At 46.2% G+C, this 19,009-nt stretch overlaps 1 protein-coding gene across 2 annotated transcripts in view; it reads left to right on the plus strand.

The window, feature by feature from the left end:
* The window catches only part of psme3 (proteasome activator subunit 3), a 43,248-nt gene that overhangs the window by 11,287 nt on the left and 12,952 nt on the right, over nucleotides 1-19,009 (plus strand). For both annotated transcript variants that reach the window (XM_038778566.1, XM_038778567.1), the window contains exons 3-6: nucleotides 8,223-8,285; nucleotides 8,697-8,804; nucleotides 10,274-10,322; nucleotides 18,472-18,584. In XM_038778566.1, coding sequence (XP_038634494.1) covers nucleotides 8,223-8,285; nucleotides 8,697-8,804; nucleotides 10,274-10,322; nucleotides 18,472-18,584 — 333 coding nt within the window. The remainder of the gene's footprint in view (nucleotides 1-8,222; nucleotides 8,286-8,696; nucleotides 8,805-10,273; nucleotides 10,323-18,471; nucleotides 18,585-19,009) is intronic.

A 19,009-nucleotide genomic window follows, 5' to 3' on the forward strand; every position in this document is an offset into this window, starting at 1 on the left:
TTCCCAGTGGATGAAAGAAAATTAACAGGTGATTTGTCCAAAGACGGCTGTTAACTTGTGACTGGTTCAGAACAGCAGTGCTGGAGGACTAGGCTTGGGTGCCTGCCTAACCACATGATGGCACATGATCCAGGATGATTGAGGATCAAAATAGAGGCTTCATAGGCTGCTCTCTGAAAACAAAACTGACCAATCATGTTTAATTCTTGGAGTCATTGTAAGGAGGAGTTTCATCCCTTCTTCTCTGCTAACATCTAGGTGCTGGAGAAAAACCTTTCTTCCCAAACGCTGCTCGTTTTGCAATTGGATATGGTGGATATTCTCAACAGCCAAATTATTTTATTATTTCTAATGTTATATTATGCATCGTAATTTTTTATCTAGTTTTCAGTTTGTAAGTTTTTAGCATATGAAAATATAATTTTTGTGTGGAGGCTGAAAGCGTTTACTATGAAACATTTGGTTCTGAAATTGGTATGCCATTCAGACGAGACAGGGCATTTTCAGATTAGTATGGCTGCAGGCTTTTTAAATTTAGAATACCCAATTCTTTTTTTTTTTTACAATTAAGGGGCAATTTAGGATGGCCAATCCACCTACCTGCACATCTTTTGATTGTGAGGGTCAGACCCTCGCAGACACGGGAGAAAGTGCAAACTCCACGGCAGTGACCAGGGGTCAAACCCAGACCCTCAGCGCCATGAGTGAGCAGTGCTAACCCCTTGGTATGCCGTTCAGATGAACGCAGTGCAAACAAGCCTAGGTTTATTACACTTAAAAGATCAATTGTAAGGGCAGCACGGTGGCACAGTAAGCAGCACTGCTGCCTCATGGCGCTGAGGTCCCAGGTTCGATCCCGGCTCTGGGTCACTATACATTCTCCCCGTGTTTGAGTGGGTTTCGTCCCCACAACCCAAAGATGTGCAGGGTAGGTGGATTGGCCACGCTAAATTTCCCCTTAATTGGAAAAAATTAATTGGGTACTCTAAATTTATTTTTTTAAAAGATCAATTGTATTTATCTTAAGGTAAGAGGTAAAGCTACAAAAGCAATAAATAGGGAGTCTTCTGTCTTAGTTTGTAAAGGAGCCAGAGGTTTTCCTACTTATTTCACTAAAAGAACCTGAAAGCACCTTTTGTAAACATGAGGGTTTCGTCATGGACAAGGTGAGTTTGCTGATACGGCAATTGCATTCATTGGAAACAATGTTGAAGGTAAAATCATATGTTTACATTTCTGTTTGAGACCATCGCAAAACATGTCACGTTGTCATAGAGATGGGTTGTATGGGTAGAAGGTTAATTTATTTTAGTTATCTGGGTGTTGGTTCAAAGCAGGCAGTAACCGTTTTGTTTTGGTGTATGCCTCTTGGGGGGGGGGAAGGAATAGAGCCAACAGGAGAAGATTGTTAATCAGGCCTGCAGTTTAAGCAGAGAAAATATTAACTTCTTCATTTACTGTGCTAAATATGGTTGGGGCTCGAGCTCAGTTTGGATTTTAAGGAAGAAAAGCGTCTTGGAGATTTGTCAATTTGCAGCTAGAGGAAGAAATCCTCAGTGGTCCTCACAGCCTTGTGGCAGGAAGCAGTCAACAGTCAGCTTGGAAGCTGTGCGAATACAGCTGAGTATCAGCCAGCAACCAGAACTAGAAGCTCAGGCATCCAATGTTGGAGGGTTGTATAGTTTAAAAACCTAATGGAAGGATCCAACCTAAAATCTTGCTTCGGACAATAGTTGAAATAAAGTGAATTCTGGGAGGCTGTGGAATATCTTGTAGGTCGATCCCTAAAGACATGAACGAACCTTCAAGATTTTCAAAAAGTATAAGTGAATTCTAGGGGGGATCAAAAGGTGGAATTAAGTTCTTGCATAAATAATAATAAAGTATCGTGTTCAGTTAATAGTGTGTAATTCTCATATAAAATGTTTTTGTTTCAAACTGTGACATTGTGAGGCATAATTCTGTTAGTTAAGTGTTGACTGACTTCCAGTGGCGATCGCGAACAGAGCGGCCGCAGCAAAGACTCACCCGCACATCCACAAAATCGCGGCTTGTTTTCGGGGTTATCCCGGTGACATTTTTTTAAAGAAAACAAATGTAACGGCCTGTGAAATCGGCCCTGCCCAGGCTACAAAGCAGGAACAGGACGCGGCGGCCATTCCCCTGCCCGGCACAGGGGGAGGAATGGAGAAGAGCGCTGAAGACGGAAATAAACACCATAAAGGGGGAGGTCAAAACTGAGATAAATGCCATGAGGGAGGCACTCAGGACGGAGCTCCACACAATGATGAAGGAGATGCGGGCGGAGACGAGGGACAAAATGCAGCGAACCATTAACGGCCTGGAAAGGAAGGTGGAGGCGCAAGAGAAAACGATTCAGAGAGACAGGATGGTTTTTTTCAGGATGGTAACTCAGGAAACCGAGATGAAAAGGCTGGTAACGACCCAGGGGAGCCGAAGAGGGAAAGTGGAGGACCAGGAAAATAGGTCCAGGAGGCAGAATGTTAAAATAGTGTGTCTGCCAGAGGGGATGGAGGGCAGAAATCCAACAGGCTACGTCACCCAAATGCTGGGCAAGCTAGTGGGAAGGGAGAAATTTCCAAACCCACCCCCAGAAATCAACAGGGCGCACAGGTCCCTCCGACCCAGGCCCAAAGCCGGGGAGCAGCCCAGAGCGATTATCGTTAAGCTGCTCCGGTTCCAAGACAGGAAAAAGATCGTAAAGTGGGCCCGGCAGGCAAAATCGTGCTCGTGGGAAGGGAAGACCATAATGAAATGAAATAAAATCGCTTATTGTCACAAGTAGGCTTCAAATGAAGTTACTGTGAAAAGCCCCTAGTCGCCACATTCCGGCGCCTGTTCAGGGAGGCTGTTACGGGAATCTAACCGTGCTGCTGGCCTGCCTGGGTCTGCTTTCAAAGCCAGCGATTCAGCCCTGTGCTAAACAGCCCCTGGGTGTACCAGGACATTGGGGTGGACCTGGCCAAAAGAAGGGCTGAATTCAACAAATCAGCACTCCACAAAAGTAATGTGAAATTTGGGATGCTATTCCCAGCCAAACTCTGGGTAACATTGGAGGGGAAGGAGCTGTTTTTTAATACCCCAGCGGCAGCGGAGGAGTTTGTTAGAGCGAACAAACTTGGGGGGGGGGGGGGGGGGGGACGGCAGCCGCAACGGCCATCATGAAAGCGACTGGGATGGAAAAGAAAGGAAGAATCGGAACAAAGAGGAGAGGGCAGACCGCAAACAGAGACAATACGATCACTATCTGTACATACGTGTTTGGTGCACTGTGCGGGAGGGACTGTGCTAACTTGTTCCCGGGCTCGTTCCATCTCTCAATGCAATGGGGGGGGGGAGCGCAGCAAGGTGAATGAGGGTGAGAAAGGCGAACAGGAGGGCGAGCAAAAGGAAGGTGAAACAGGACCAGAGCAGGGCAAGTACTGGGAGGGGGAGCACCGTGCTAGCGAGGAGGGCAGGAAGAAAGGAGGGCCGCGGCGCACCTCTCGGGGGAGGGAGTGCTGGCACAAAGAGGGGGTGGGCAGGGCAGAAGGGGGGGGGGGAGGAACAGGGACTAGGGGAGGGGGTGGGGGGGGAGAGCGCAGAACAAAAGAGAAGGGTGAGGTAGATAAGCAGCACGAACACAGGCCTTGGCAGGCATGGAGCAGGGTGAGGAACCAAGATGGTGCCACAAACAGCCACTCAGGAGGGCGAAGGGAGACCCTGGAGTGCAGGGGTGCAGCCACATGGTGCACACATAGCTGGCGGCCATGTTGGGTGCCCTCTGGACAAAAGGAAACCCCTGGGGCCCGACCTCCTGGCGAGAGCCACGACCGTGGCCATTTTGGACGGCCCCCTAACGAAGGGAAACCCCAGAGTGCAGGGGTGTGTCCACCAGGTAAGTATGGGTGACCCCGCAGGACCGGTGTGTCGAAACACCCCCCCCCCCACCACCATAATTGTTACCTGGAGCGTAAGGGGACTCAAATTCCCGATGAAAAGATCGAATCTTCACCCACCTAAGAAGCCTAAAAGCAGACATAATCTACCTACAAGAGACACACCTGAGGAAGAAGGGCCGATGGCTGGTAAGATAGGGATGGGTGGGACAGACGTACCACTCGTGCTATGGGACGAGGGCTAGGGGGGTAGCAATATTTATTTGCAAGCGGACAAGGTTTACGGAAACCAAGACCGTTACGGACCAGGGGGACAGTACGTCATGGTCAGCGGTGTCCTGGAAGGGGCACCGGTCGTACTGGTAAATGTGTACGCTCCCAACTGGGACGACACAGAATTCATAAAGAAGACCATGGCAGAAATCCCCGACCTTGACACACAACCCATGGAGGTTCCTGCACCCGGGAGAGAGGAATTTTCAAACTTCTCACAAGTACACCAGGTCTACACCCGTGTCTAATTCTTTGCAGTGGGGAAGTCGGTGCTTCCAGGGATCATGGGAACGGAGTACTCCGTGATCGTTATCTCCGACCACACTCCACATTATATGGATGTGAGGTTGGAGACAGACCGGGCCCAGCGCCCCACGTGGAGGCTGGACACGGACCTCCTGGCCGACTAGGCCTTCTGTCAGAAAACATTGTGGGCCATAGGCGACTACGTTAGTAACAACCAAAACGGGGATGTCTCCCCCTCCACGTTCTGGGAGGCACTGAAGGCCGTGATTAGAGGAGAGATAATAGCCTACCAGGCAAGCACAGATGGGGAAGAGAGGGTGGCCAGGCAACAAGTGGTGGACTCCATCCTGGAAGACGACAGAAAATACTCCGAGGCCCCGACTGTAGAGCTGCTGGCGGAGAGAAAAAAGCTGCAAATGGACTTTAACCTGCTATCCACTAGGAAAGCAGTGTACCGACTCCCCCAGACACGGGGGACCTTCTACAAACACGGAGACAAGGCTGGCCGCCTATTGGCTCACCAGCTGAGAAAGCAGGCAGCCACAAGGGAAATAGCGCAGGTACAGGATAGCAGAGGCAGACTGGAAACAGAACCAAAGGAGGTCAATCAAGCATTTGAGACCTTCTACCGGGGACTGTACACCTCCGAGCTTACGAGTCGGGGACGCTGGGATGAAACCGTTCCTAGATGGACTGGAACTACCAGTTGTGGGGGAAGACAGACGGGGGAGCTGGAATAGAGCTGGGAGAAATCCTGGAGAGCATCAGCTCCATGCAGGCAGGCACCCGATGCACCAGTCCTGGCCCCACACTTAAGGGACATGCTCGCAGACTCACTGGCAAGGGGCACCCTGCCCCCCCATGCTGGTAATTTCACTGATACCCAAAAAAGATAAAGACTTGACAGAATGTGGATCATACAGATCCATTTCACTGCTGAACGTGGATGCGAAAATACTTGCAAAGGTCCTGGCCAAAAGGCTGGAGGGCTGTGTACCAGAGGTAGTCGCAGAGGACCAAACGGGCTTTGTCAAGGGTAGGCAGCTCACAGCGAAAATCAGGCGGCTGCTGAAAGTAATAATGACCCCCTCTGGGGAGAGAACACCAGAGGTGATCGTCTCCCTGGACGCAGAAAAAGCCTTCGACAAGAGTCTAATGGAAATACCTCCTTGAGGTACTGGAACGGATTGGGCTCGGAGCGGGATTCACCGCCTGGGTGAGGCTCCTGTACAACGCTCCCAAAGCGAGTGTCCGAATTAACACCACCAGCTCTGAATACTTCCAGCTGCAGAGAGGAACAAGACCGGGCTGCCCCCTGTCCCCACTCTTTCGCGCTAGCGATCGAAACCCTGGCGACAGCCCTGCGGGACGTGAAAAGCTGGAAGGGAATCCAGAGAGGAGACAGAGAGCACAGAGTCTCGCTCTATGCAGATGACTTGCTCCTCTATGTCTCAAAGCCACAGGAGGGACTGAAAGCAATACTGCAAATACTGAAAGTTTGGAACCTTCTCGGGCTACCAACTTAACCTGGGCAAAAGCGAGTGAGCATTCCCAGTGACCCAAACAGGGGAGGGAAAGAACTGGAGGGGCTCCCGTTCAAAACAGCCCCGAACAGATTCTGTTACCTAAGGATCCACAAAGCCAGAGACTGGACACAGGTCCATAAGTAGAACCTGACCAGCCTGGTGGAGGAAGTAAGAAGAGACCTTCAAAGGTGGGGCTCACTCCCACTCTCTCTGGCGGAGAGAGTGCAGACGATCACGATGAATGTACTGCCAAGGGCCCTCTTCCTGTTTAGATCCATTCCGATCTTCACCTGCAATGCCTTTTTCCAAAACGTAGACAGTCTAATCATGGTGTTGGTGTGGGGGTAGAAATCCGAGAATTCCCAAACAGACACTACAAAGGGGGCTTGGCCTTACCAAACCTACAATATTACCACTAGGCAGCAACGGCAGAAAGAGTGAGGGGATGGGTACAAGAACCTGACATAGATTGTGTACAAATGGAGGAGGCATCCTGTAAAGGAACCCTCCGGGCCCTGGCCACAGCAGCACTCCCATCCTCCTCAACAAGATAAACAATGAGCCCAGTGGTGGTGGCCACACTGAGAACGTGGACCCAGTTGAGACAGCACTTTGGGATAACCAAAATGTCCCTTGTGGCCCCCATCTGCGGCAATCACAGATTCCCCTCAGCCATGCTAGATACCACCTTCAAAAGATGTAGGTGGGACGGGGGCACATTGACGGTCGGGGAACTGACGGAAGTGGAGGCTAGCAAAAGGACAGGAAATGAGAGACCTCCAAATAAAGCACTTCCTCCGTAAAGAGACAGTGAGGTACCCCGGGGCCCCAGAAACTAGAGGATCTAATTGGCACAAGCAACGAGAAGTGGGGGGGCTATGTGGGAAAATATACGGACAGCTACTGGACAGAGCCCGAACACCACTGGACGAGACCAGACAAAAATGAGGGATGACCTGGGGACAGAGGTGGGATGGGGACTCTGGAGCGAAGTACTGAGGAGGGTGAACTCCACCTCCTCCTGCGCAAGGCTAAGCCTATTGCAGCTCAAAGTGGCGCACAGAGCGCACCTGTCCTGAGCAGGTTCTTCCCGGAGGTGGAGGACAAATGTGAGCGGTGCCAGAGGGGCCCGGCCAACCACACCCACATGTTTTGGGCTTGGCCCAAGCTTGCTGGGTTCTGGGCAGTCTTCTCCGAGGCAATGTCCAGGGTTGTGGGGGTGAGGGTGAAGCCATGCCCAATAGTGGCAATCTTCGGGGTATCGGAGCAGCCAGAGTTACACATGAGGAAGAGGGCCAACGCCCTCGCTTCCCTAATCTCAGGCTGGAGAATCCTGCTCAGCTGGTGATCGGCAGCACCACCCACAGCTGCAGACCTATCTCCACCTGGCGAAGATGAAGTACGCCACCCGAGGGTCAGAGGAAGGCTTCCTGGATACTTGGGGGCGGTTTTTCGGTCTGTTCCAAAACCTGTTCGAGGCCAGCAACAAGGAGTAACCTGATAAGAATTTTTTCTTTTTAAACCGTCAAGCCGAACCCGGGGGGGGGGGAGGAGGAGAGAGACAGTGGGGAAGGGGGAGGGACCATATACCTAAACTACATTAACATCACAGAAAATAGCTTACAATTAGCAGTTGAACAATTCTTAATAAAAGAAAATATTTTAATTTCTAACTGGTACCTTCCCTATCTCCAATCAAGCAAAGCATGTCACAGGTCAGCAGCCACTTTAGCAAACAAAGGGTTAGTTGCTGTACACTTGAATAGAGATTTCTTGGAAAGACTGCGAGTGAGGCGGTGAGAGTTGGCGTATTTTCTCCTTATTACTTCTCTATGACTTTATTATACTTTAAAAGTTATTTCATTTACAAATATAGGACTTTAAGAATGTACAGTCTTCCAAGTTACAGAGTATAATGTTTCTTGGTATTCTTTCTCATGGGAACGGTCCTACAGGATCTAAGTACAACTTGCGCAATGGTTGTAATGGGAAAAATCCAATTTAAATTGTTTCATTTTTACTTTTCAGGAATCAAACTACAACTTTAAGTGAGGATTTATACAGTAATTCCACATCATTTCTGTCAGCCTCTTTCTTTTGTACCTAGAAATGTATGAACCAAGCATGAATATTTTTGATATAGTCCGGAAAAAATATAATAAACCAATAAAATTACCATGTCATTTGTGCCTCACGGTGCATCAGTTATCCAGTGTGTTGGAAACAGCCTGATCCATGTTGGCACTTTTCTGATTTGCATTTTTGTCTTCCACTTTAGGCAGAAGACTTAGTTGCAAGTTTTTTTCCAAAGAAGCTATTGGAACTGGATGGTTTTCTGAAGGTAAGATTCACAGAACTTTAGTGGATATGATACGTTCAGCATTCTCAATGCGTCAGGCTCAAAAGGCGCGTGGATTGGGCTTAGAGCTACAATATTGTGGAGCTGATCTCTAACCTGTACTCCCTGTTGGAAGGACTTTATTGTTTTGTGTAGACCTACAATAATTGCCATCATTTTTGTGTTTAAATAGCTCTTTACTACTTGTATGTTTTCTGTTAGTTTAATAGTTATCTTTTTGTTATTTTGTGTAATATCTCATTGTTGGCAGCCAATACAAATTAATTTAATTGGCCTCCTTTATGAGAGAGCATGCAGTATTGCAATGTCCCCACTGATTGGCTCATTACACATTGTATGGCCAAAGTAGGGCTTTTGTTATAATTTATCTAACTCTAGATGTATTCATTTCAGGAACCCCTCTTGAATATTTCGGATTTGGCTACTATTCATTCGGACCTCAACTTGCCTGTGCCAGAACCTATAATGCTAACCAACAGCCATGATGGTTTGGATAGTGCAGTGAGTATATTTCTGGAGAGGATTGTGCGTGATCTCTTGGGACAATTGTCAATGTAAACTAAAAAGATAAGCAATTGACCTTCAAAGCTGGCAAAATTAATCATCCTTTAACAATTCTTGTATTTTGTGAAGGCAGATCCGAACTCTGGCACCTTTCCAGTGCTGGCATTTTGTTTAAAAATAGTTTTCCAGATTTGTTTGAAAATATATGGAGCCATAACTTCTTGGCTGTCCAGCGTTGAGGTGGTGCCGGGGGGGGGGGGGGGGGGGGGGGGGGGGGGGTGCAGTCAATGTGTCTGTTTTACAACTCATTGTTACTCTGAAAGGTCGAAAGAAAAAGTTGCACTTCTAACTTCAGAGTAACTATTTTAAATACACAGACTGAGCCCTACATGGTCCACCTTGCCCCCACCACTCCACCCACAAAGGATTCCCACCCCGCTCCACATCCCGTTGACTCACCTTGGACACTTAGCTTCTCTCTTTCATGGGTCCTTTAAACTCTCCTGCTTTACAGCAGTTAGTGCTTCTTCACTCTGCTCCTTTTATACTTCGCCACTGGAGCCATGGACCCACTTCGCTTTTTCAGTCTCAGCTGACCTGAGTCTGGAAGGTTGGGTGAGACGACGCTTTCCATTTCAAACGCACGTAAGTCACTAGAGAATGGCAGTCTACCGCTGATTTGCCAATCTGAGGAAGTTACGGATTAGAGTCCATGAGAGGTACGGTAACAAATTGTTCGGCTTGGATGGTTATATCAGCAGCGAGCAAGTCAACACTTAAGTAGGTTTTCTCAATGAGAGGGTCTCTTTATGCAGCTGTATATAATAATATAATCTTTATTGTCACAAGTCAGCTAACATTAACATTGCAATGAAGTTACTGTGGAATGACCCTAAGTTGCCACACCCGTTCAGGTACAGAGGGAGAATTCAGAATATCCAATTCACCAAACAAGCATGTCTTTTGGGACAAGTCGGAGGAAACCGGAGCACTCGGAGGAAACCCACACAGACACGGGGAGAACGTGCAGACTCCACAGACAAGTGACCCAAGCCAGGAATCAAACCTGGGACCCTGGCGCTGTGAAGCAACAGTGCTACCCACTGTGCTACCGTGCTACCACAAAATGGAATAGAGGATTCCCTCCTCCATATTAGTGGTTTCAGCAATCAAACAAGGCAGCATTTGTGGAATATAGAACAATGTATACATAACTATTTTTTAAAAACAGAAATAAGGCTATTCTCGTGCTTTCAATTTGCAATCTGCCTCTTGACAATTTAATTTCTCTCGCTTCTTGTTTCTGTGTATTTTTAGATATTTTTTACTTGGCCTTTTAGCTTATTTTGACATTTGCTTTAGGGCCCCGTGGCTTTGCTAACTCACTCGTTCTCCAGCTACATTTTCCATTTGTTTCATCCCAAATCTTGGAAATTGATTTTCAATTTTTTTTTTTAACATTTCAGCACAACATTAAGAAGCGAAAGCTGGAAGATGGCGACGGTAATTGCCCAGGTAAAGAGAGCCTGCATGTGAACTGTTTTTTTTTTCTAATTATTTGCCGTCCCTACAGTGAATGCCTAAATTTGAGAAATTAAATGTTGCAAATATACAGAAATTAATGAGCATATTGTTCATATTGACAAGAGAAAATAAAGCACAGAAAAATCTCTTTGAGGAAGTCCCTCAAAACTTCTTTCCACCTTCTCCTATCCTGGAAAGTATAATAATTGGTTCTTTACAATTTATCTCTCTTTCAGAATGTGAAAGATTCAATTGTTTTTCAAAATGTTTGTGTTCAGCTTTTCTCAAGTAAAGGGATAATTATAAGTATGTGTGAGAGCATCATTGTCAGCGTGATTGGGTAGGTATAATGAGGAGTTTTTCCCATTTGACATTGTGTTTATTGCTTCCTACTTTAGAAGGTTTAAAAAGGTTTTGAATTCCTATAAAGAACGTCAGTGGGGATTAAAGAGGGGCATTTAGCCTCCATTGTCTATAAACCCAATGTGTAAAAATAATCAATTCTATCTTTGTTTGGGCAGCACAGTGGTGCAGTGGTTAGCACTGCTGTCTCACTGCACTGAGGTCCCAGGTTCGATCCCGGCTCTGGGTCACTGTCCGTGTGGAGTTTGCACATTCTCCCCGTGTTTGTGTGGGTTTCGCCCCCACAACCCAAAGATGTGCAGGCTAGGTGGATTGGCCATGCTAAATTTTTCCCTTAATTGAAAAAAATGAATTGGGTACATCTTTGTTTATTTGTTGAGTATAATGGTCATCCTAGCTGCATTAGTAAAATTGTATGTTTGTATTAGCTCCGGAGGGGTGGCACGGTGGCACAGTGGTTAGTGCTGCTGCCTCACGGCGCCAAGAATCCGGGTTCGCTCCCCGCCCCGGGTCACTGTCCGTGTGGAGTTCGCACATTCTCCCTGTGTCTGCATGGGTCTCGCCCCCACAACCCAAAGGATTTTTTTTCTAAATTTAGAGTACCCAATTCATTTTTTCCAATTAAGGGGCAATTTAGCGTGGCCAATCCACCTACCCTGCACATCTTTGGGTTGTGGGGACGAAATCCACACAAACACGGGGAGAATGTGCAAACTCCACACTGACAGTGACCCAGAGCCGGGATCGAACCTGGGACCTCGGCGCCGTGAGGCTGCAGGGCTAACCCAATGCGCCACCGTGCTGCCCTCCCACAACCCAAAGATGTGCCGGATAGGTGGATTGGCCACACTAAATTGCCCCTTAATTGGAAAAAAGAATTGGGCACTCATTATTTTAAAAAAGTATTAGCTCCAAAGGATCCAGCGTTTCATTTTGCATCTTAAACCTTACCATGTTACTGTCATTGCTCCAAAGGTGCGCACCTACATTTAGCTCCTTCCTCATCTTTATCGGAAGGAGCCCTGCGCACACTTGGGAAAATATTCCTTTTATTTCTTCCATTTACTTCTCTCCCTGTCCTGGTCAATTATGTGGGCAGTTAGAATATCCGAGAATAACTGTTGTTCCTACTCGCCTCCTGATCTGTCAATGGATTTCTATTATGTAATCCAAAACCACTGGCTGGAATTCTCCAACCGTTCACTCGCTGGCGGTGGGTTTCTCTGGTCCTGCTGGCAGTGCACCCCAGCCCATCAAACGGTACAGGGCCCCCTCTCACCGCCGAGATACAAGCGGCCCTGGAGGCCGGAGAATCCCACCCATTGTTTTAATAATCCCATTTATCTTTAATAAGCCACTTTAATTGCGTATGTCAGTCCCCTCTCGCATTTATCCCCTCCTTTATCAATATTGCCATTTCTGCTTTCTTGCATGTTCGATCTAATAACCACGTGGTGTCCTTTTTAGTAAACTGTTATGGGCCAGGGTTTAGAGAACCCCAAAGTGTATCATGGAGTTCAGCTGACCCACAGCTTTTAGTAGATTGTGGTATTGGGAGCACACGGCCCACTCTACAGGTGTGGTACAGCAGAAATGGAAAAGCATTTTTTAAAGCAAAACAATGTTTATTCTATGAACTCAAGTTAACCTTTTTAAAACATACAGTGAACATCTTAGCAACCATCAATTCAAATACAACCCCCAAAGAATACAACACTAAGTAATCCTTAATAACTTCCCAAACAACATCCAGAAGACAAAATAAACATCTTTTAACAGAAGCACATTAGGTTTAAATTCACTACTGGGAACATTTATAATTCTGAATTCACCAAATGAACAAGAGATAGTCTTTTCATGGCAGAGAGAACAGCAGTACACCTGCTCTGTCTGGCTTCAGCTCCAACACTGAAAACGAAACTAAAACACACGCTGCAGCAAACAACCTAAAATGAAAGTAAAAAGCTGACACAGCCCAGCTCCACCCACACTGGCATCACTGCAGTAATGTGAGCAGCCAAACATTTCTTAAAGTGTAATTCTCATGACCAAACTCTTTTCAATTTGTGACAGTACCTCCCATCTATTTGTCTCTTTCGCCTTCTGATTACCTTCATTTCTCCTGCCTTCCTCTTCCTCAGTTTAAATGACTTTTCATTTTCCCTATTCATCCGTAATGCCACTTCTGCTCAGGTCATAGAATCCCTATGGTGGCGAAGGAGGCCATTTGGCCCATTGAGTCTGCACCGGTCCTTTGAAAGAGCACTCTACCCATATCCACTCCCCCGTCCATCTCTCGCTATCCCCGAACCCCATAACCCAACTGCACATCCTTGGACACTAAGGGGCAATTTATCATGGTCAATCCACCTTACCCACTCTTTGGACTGTGGGAGATGAAGCTCCTTCCATTGTAAGCTCCTTCGTCCTCTGAAGTGAAATCCATGAGGGCTGAATTATCATGGGGCCAGGAAAATAATGGGGAGCCCTATCGGGGTAACCTTGGAAGCTGAGGCTAGCAGCCGATTTACACTCTCAAAACCCCCAAAGAGGGGAAACTTTGCAACACTGTCAGCCTTGGAGCGCTGTCCTCACACAACTGCAAGCAAGAGCTGCCCAGGCCTGGAAAACATCAGAGCCAACGGCTGGATCCCACAGACTGGGGCTTGCTGGTAAGAATGATGGTAGCCGTGGCCCAAATACTTCCGCCAACGGTTTGTCCCTTTGAAATTTTTCCTTTAAATTTGCAACTGGGGGGTATCTCCATATCTAATCGCTGGATAGATTATATCCATATCTAATCGCTGGATAGCTCATAGGCAGCCAATTAGGAAGTTGTCTCCATGAACAGTTGCTCCACCAATCACAGAACTCCAATTTGGTCCCGATGTCAGGATTCCAAAGTCTGGGATAATCCCACCCATGTCTTTGGAGTTCCCTATTCTAGCATATTATGTGCCTTGGAAAATAACCAGTAGATTACCACCCTGAACCTTCCTGTTGTACAATATTGTTTGTGTGACTTAAAGGCCTGTTTAACGATTGCATTCGTTTAACGATTGCATTCTTTCTGGCCTTAATTTGTTTGTGTACATTTTTCATTAGTTTATTCCACTGATCCAGATAATGTTTTTGTTTGCAATTGCTTTTGATTTGTTTTAAACGTTTCTGGTATTCTGAGACTGCTGCGTGTTTATCATATTTCTTTCTCCTTTTGCTCCCCCAATGATGGTGACAGTTACCTGCACAGGGATCAGTGTGCGATGGTTGCGGCTGAGAGCAAACTAGTCAGATGGGGTGGATCTCATCAATGTTGTTTTCATCTGATGCCCAGTCAAACCAAGTTTCACACCTTCAGTCGCAGCTTGAAATGAAAGCAAAATGATGCTAGTCCTTGGATGCTTTGTGGCAATTATCTCATCGTACAGTTCTTAGAACATGGAACATACAGTGCAGAAGGAGACCATTCGCCCCATTGAGACTGTACTGACCCACTTCCACCCTACCCCCAAAACCCAATAACCCCTTCTAACCCTTTCTGGACACCAAGGGCAATTTAGCATGGCCAATCCATCTAACCTGCACTTCTTTGGACTGTGGGAGGAAACCGGAGCACCCAGAGAAAACCCACGCAGACACTGGGAGAACGTGCCGACTCCGCACAGTGACCCAGCAGGGAATCAAACCTGGGACCCTGGCACTGTGAAGTCACAGTGCTGGCCACTGTGCTACCGTGCTGCCCATATCTGTTCCTTTTTTTAAAAAAAATCCTGATTACAAATAACTTGTTTTTCCAAAATCAATAAATAAGTATGAAGTTTACGAAAATGGTATTGTTTCCAAGAACCAGTTTGGGAAAGCAATGGCCGCATGTTTTGGCAGTTTAAAGGTGTGAAAATGTTCGATCTTTCCCCTCATTGGCAGACAAACGGGAGTCTGCATGTTAGGCCAAGATTTAATGTTAGTCACATAATTCAGACTTCCAAACTGTGAAGCTGCTTTGTGCAAACACCTTGGCATGTTTATACAATTGGATGCTGATACTATTTTGGCAAAGAGGTTTTCTTTCCTACTCCAAACATTATGAAAGTAAAGCCATTTGAGTAATGGGGCTCTTGAGTTGCTACGGTTTCTTGTCTGAAGATTCATGACTTGCTTACACAATCATTTTAGCACAAATAAATTGTCAAGTTCTCTGCATTAATCCTCGAGTTTGAATCGTTTGTTGCATTTTCCGTTCGTGGAATACTGACCTCTTTCGCAGGGGAGGGGGAACAAGTTGGTGGCTAAACTGAAGGTGGGCGAGGAGCTCTTGGAAGCCAGTAGTACAATCAAATTATGGAATTACTTTTGGTGGAGATAAATGTCAGAAATGTTCTAAAGATAAAATTCGAGGGATTGTGGCAAAATAATGTGGCTTGACCATTATGAATTTGCCACTCCATTAAAATCCATATAGATCTATACAGGACCCAGAATGGGAACGGAGCCCCATTGTTTGTAATGACATTTGACTTTTGTATCCATGGTTAATTTGGCCGTTTGCTAGTTGGGGATTGTACCTGTAATATTGGCCAGCTACGTACAAGATTATAGATTAGACATTCCATGTTACCAGAAAAATAGTGAATTTAGTCCTTTGGTCAGAGGTTCCATGGGGTGGGCTGGGTCTGTTTAAATAACCGTGACTTTCGTTCACATAGAAATATATAATCCAGGGATACATAGAACATACAGTGCAGAAGGAGGCTATTCGCCCCATCGAGTCTGCACCGACCCACTTAAGCCCTCACTTCAACCATACCCAATAACCCCTCCTAACCTTTTTGGACACTAAGGGCAATTTAGCATGGCCAATCCACCTAACCTGCATGTCTTTGGACTGTGGGAGGAAACCAGAGCACCCGGAGGAAACCCACGCAGACACGGGGAGGATGTGCAGACTCTGCAGATGCTAGAAAAAATATATAAAAGTTGAGCAAACAGGACTATGTTTGGAATGAAAGCTGGAAATGGTAGTGCTCGGGGTCAAATAAGGGCATTATGGCTATACATGGTCTGGTCCAGCCTCAGGGTACCGACCAGAGAGAGGAAGATGTGGTTGCATAATTTCAAAGGCTGCAGGCAGAATGAAAAGGATGAGGAGGGATAATTGGCATGTACAAATCCACATAATTTTGTCAATTGTGACTTTGAGGGCTATTTTGTTGCTTGGCGTTGACAAACATTTGATTGGAGGCATTCAAGAACCGAGTTATAGGCTTAGAGGACAGTTTTGAGAGGGAAGACCATGTTTGACGATTGCTCAACTTGTTGACAATTCATGGAGGAAGCAACAGAAGGAGCTGGTTCGGGTATTGTGCAAGATAATATATTTAGTTTTTCAAAAGACAATCAATAGGTTACCAAATATTGGACTCCTGATTGAGGTCAGGGTATTTGGAATCATGGAATCTACAATGCAGATGGAAGCCATTAGGCCCATCGAGTCTGCACTGGCCCGTGGAAAGAGCACCCCACTTAAGCCCACGCCTCCACACTATCCCCGTAATCCAGCAAACCCACACAATCCCTTGGACACTTAACGTTCAATTTAGCATGGTCAATCCATCTAATCTGCACATCTTTGGAGTATGGGAGGAAACCGGAGCAACCGGAGGAAACCCACGCAGACACTGGGAGAACGTGCAAACTCAACACAGTCACCCGAGGCCGGAATTGAACCCGGGACCCTGGAGCTGTGGGGCAGCAGTGCTAACCACAGTGCCGCCCAACCAACAGACAAGTATTACAATGAATGTCAAGCTGAACACAAATTGAAAACTGAACTCGCCACCTGTAGGGAGAGGAAGTGTGACACATTTCTATTTCCGTGTCTCAGATTTGAAGGAGAAGCAGGTTTATCCAGTTCCTCGTGGGCGCCAGTATGCACCACAGGCCTGTCCATAATTTCATATAGCAGCACGTAGCATAGTGGTTAACACAATTGCTCCACAGCGCTAGGGTCCCAAGTTCGATTCCCGGCTTGGGTCACTGTCTGTGCGGAGTCTGCACGTTCCCCGTGTCTGCGTGGGTTTCCTCCGGGTGCTTCGGTTTCCTCCCACAGTCCAAAGATGTGCAGGTTAGATGGATTGGCCATGCTAAATTGCCCTTCGTGTTGGGCGGGGTTACTGGGATATGGGGATAGGGTGGAGGTGTGGGATAGGCTATTGAATGAAATTGGGTGCTCTTTCCAAGAGCTGGTGCAGACTTGATGGGCAGAATGGCCTCCTTCTGCACTGTAAATTTTATGATTTGCAATCTGCCTCACTAAAACCATCAAAGGATAGAAATTGGGAGGTGGAAGATTGCCCGTCGTAAACAATATATTTTCTGTTAACATACTGCATTTGACAAGCCTTGCCTTGGGTCTGTTGTCTCACGTTGGAGCATTTTCTGCTGGAAACTAGAAAAATATTTTGTTTTGGAGCAACAGCATCCTGTACTATCTGGAAGGGGAGGAAACAAGAAGCACCATTTTTTAAATGGTGAATGGGCAGGACTACAGACAAAAATAATGATGGTGATGAACTGAGGAATGTGATGAGATGTCTGGAGTTATTTCATTAAACATTCAATGAAATGGATGGCACAGTGGTTAGCACTGCTGCCTCGGCTTCCAGGATCAATTCCAACCTCCGGTGACTGGGCATGAGTCTGCACGTTCTCCCCGTGTCTGTGTGCGTTTCCTCCGGGTGCCCTGGGTTCCTCCCACAGTCCAAAGATGCAGAGGTTGGTGGATTGGCCGTGCTAAATTGTCCCTTAGAGTCCAAAGATGTATAGGTTAAGTTGGGGTTGCGGGAATCGGGGTGGAGAGTGGGCCTGATTGGGATGCTCTTTTGGGAGGAGGGGGGTCAGTGCAGTTGTGATGGGCTGAGTCGCCTCCTTCTGTACAATGGGGATTCTATGAATTCACTTGGAGCATTTTCTACCGGAAACTAGAAAAATATTTCATTTTGGAGCTATCTTGGAAGAGTAGTAAATGGGGATAATTTTTTTAATGGTGAATGGGTGCAGGACTATGATATCTGGAGTATTTCATTGAGCATTCAACTTCTTTACATTCTCAAAAGTGTTGTTTGACTGCCCAGTAATTTCCCTGGAAATTGGATTTGATTTTCCAGTCCTGCCCGCCGTGGGAATCTTTGTGGGCGGGATGGAAAATTTGACACGCCCAATGAAGGGTCCATTGACCTCAGACAAGAATTTCTGATCTTGGGGCGGGAACGACTGGGAAAACCCTGTTGCGTTTTTAGTGATTTCGGCCATCTTGCCTTTCATTCCGAGATCTTGATTATTAATAATAATAATCGCTTATTGTCACAAGTAGACTTCAATAAAGTTACTGTGAAAAGCCCCTATTACATCTCTAACAATAAGTTCAGTTGGCATTGAATCATTCATACTTTTTGGATTCAGATGGTGCAGATAAAACTAATTGCTGCAAATCTTGGAGTTTTAAAAACAATGTTGGAAATGTTTGGTAAATATGGCAGGTGTTGATCCACTTAATGGTTTTGACATTAGGACTGTTCTGGTAATGGTCCAACACTTAAAAGTTAACCTCGTTCACAAATGCTGTTGGATTTGCCATTTATTTATTTCCAACATCTGTTTTTATTTCTGGGAATTAGCAGTTTAGCTGCTAAAGTTACAACATTGCAATAATGTTTCTTTTTAAGTGCACGATACACTTGCTACTTTCAAGTGGATCAGATGGTCTTGTTAACTTTTGCAGGGACAAAGGTGTTTGTAATTCCAAATGGAATGTTGAAGAGCAACCAGCAACTGGTTGAGATGATTGAGAAAATAAAGCCAGAAATCAGGACGCTCATGGAAAAGTGCAATACGGTAAGTGACGTCTTTTTGCAACTCTAATTTTGAGTGCAGCCTGAAGCACATGCAGTTAGCAAACTGTTCACTTCAAAATTTGGTTGTCGTATTGTGCTGCATTTCTGAATTTAAGTTCGAATGAAGATGAGTGCAGCCCCACCTGGGGCCAGTTTTCCGTAACATTGAGAAATGCAACCAGCCAGGCACATCTCTACTCAGTCTGCGGAGAAAAGATGTTGCAGATATTCAGAGTTTTTTTTAAAAAAAAGACTTCCCTACTATTTTCTCTGGGGCAGATTCATTTTTTTTTTCCAGTTCTACAATGTTGTTTATTTGGGCTCTAGGCACGCATACTTCACCTAATGTTTCGGCTATCTTGTAGAAGTGTCCTGCACCTGTTTCAGGACGATGCTTTATAAATGAGGCCCATAATGTGGAAGAAG

The sequence above is a fragment of the Scyliorhinus canicula genome, chromosome 19 (genome assembly GCF_902713615.1).
Source record: "Scyliorhinus canicula chromosome 19, sScyCan1.1, whole genome shotgun sequence".
Classification (NCBI taxonomy): Eukaryota; Metazoa; Chordata; class Chondrichthyes; order Carcharhiniformes; family Scyliorhinidae; genus Scyliorhinus; species Scyliorhinus canicula.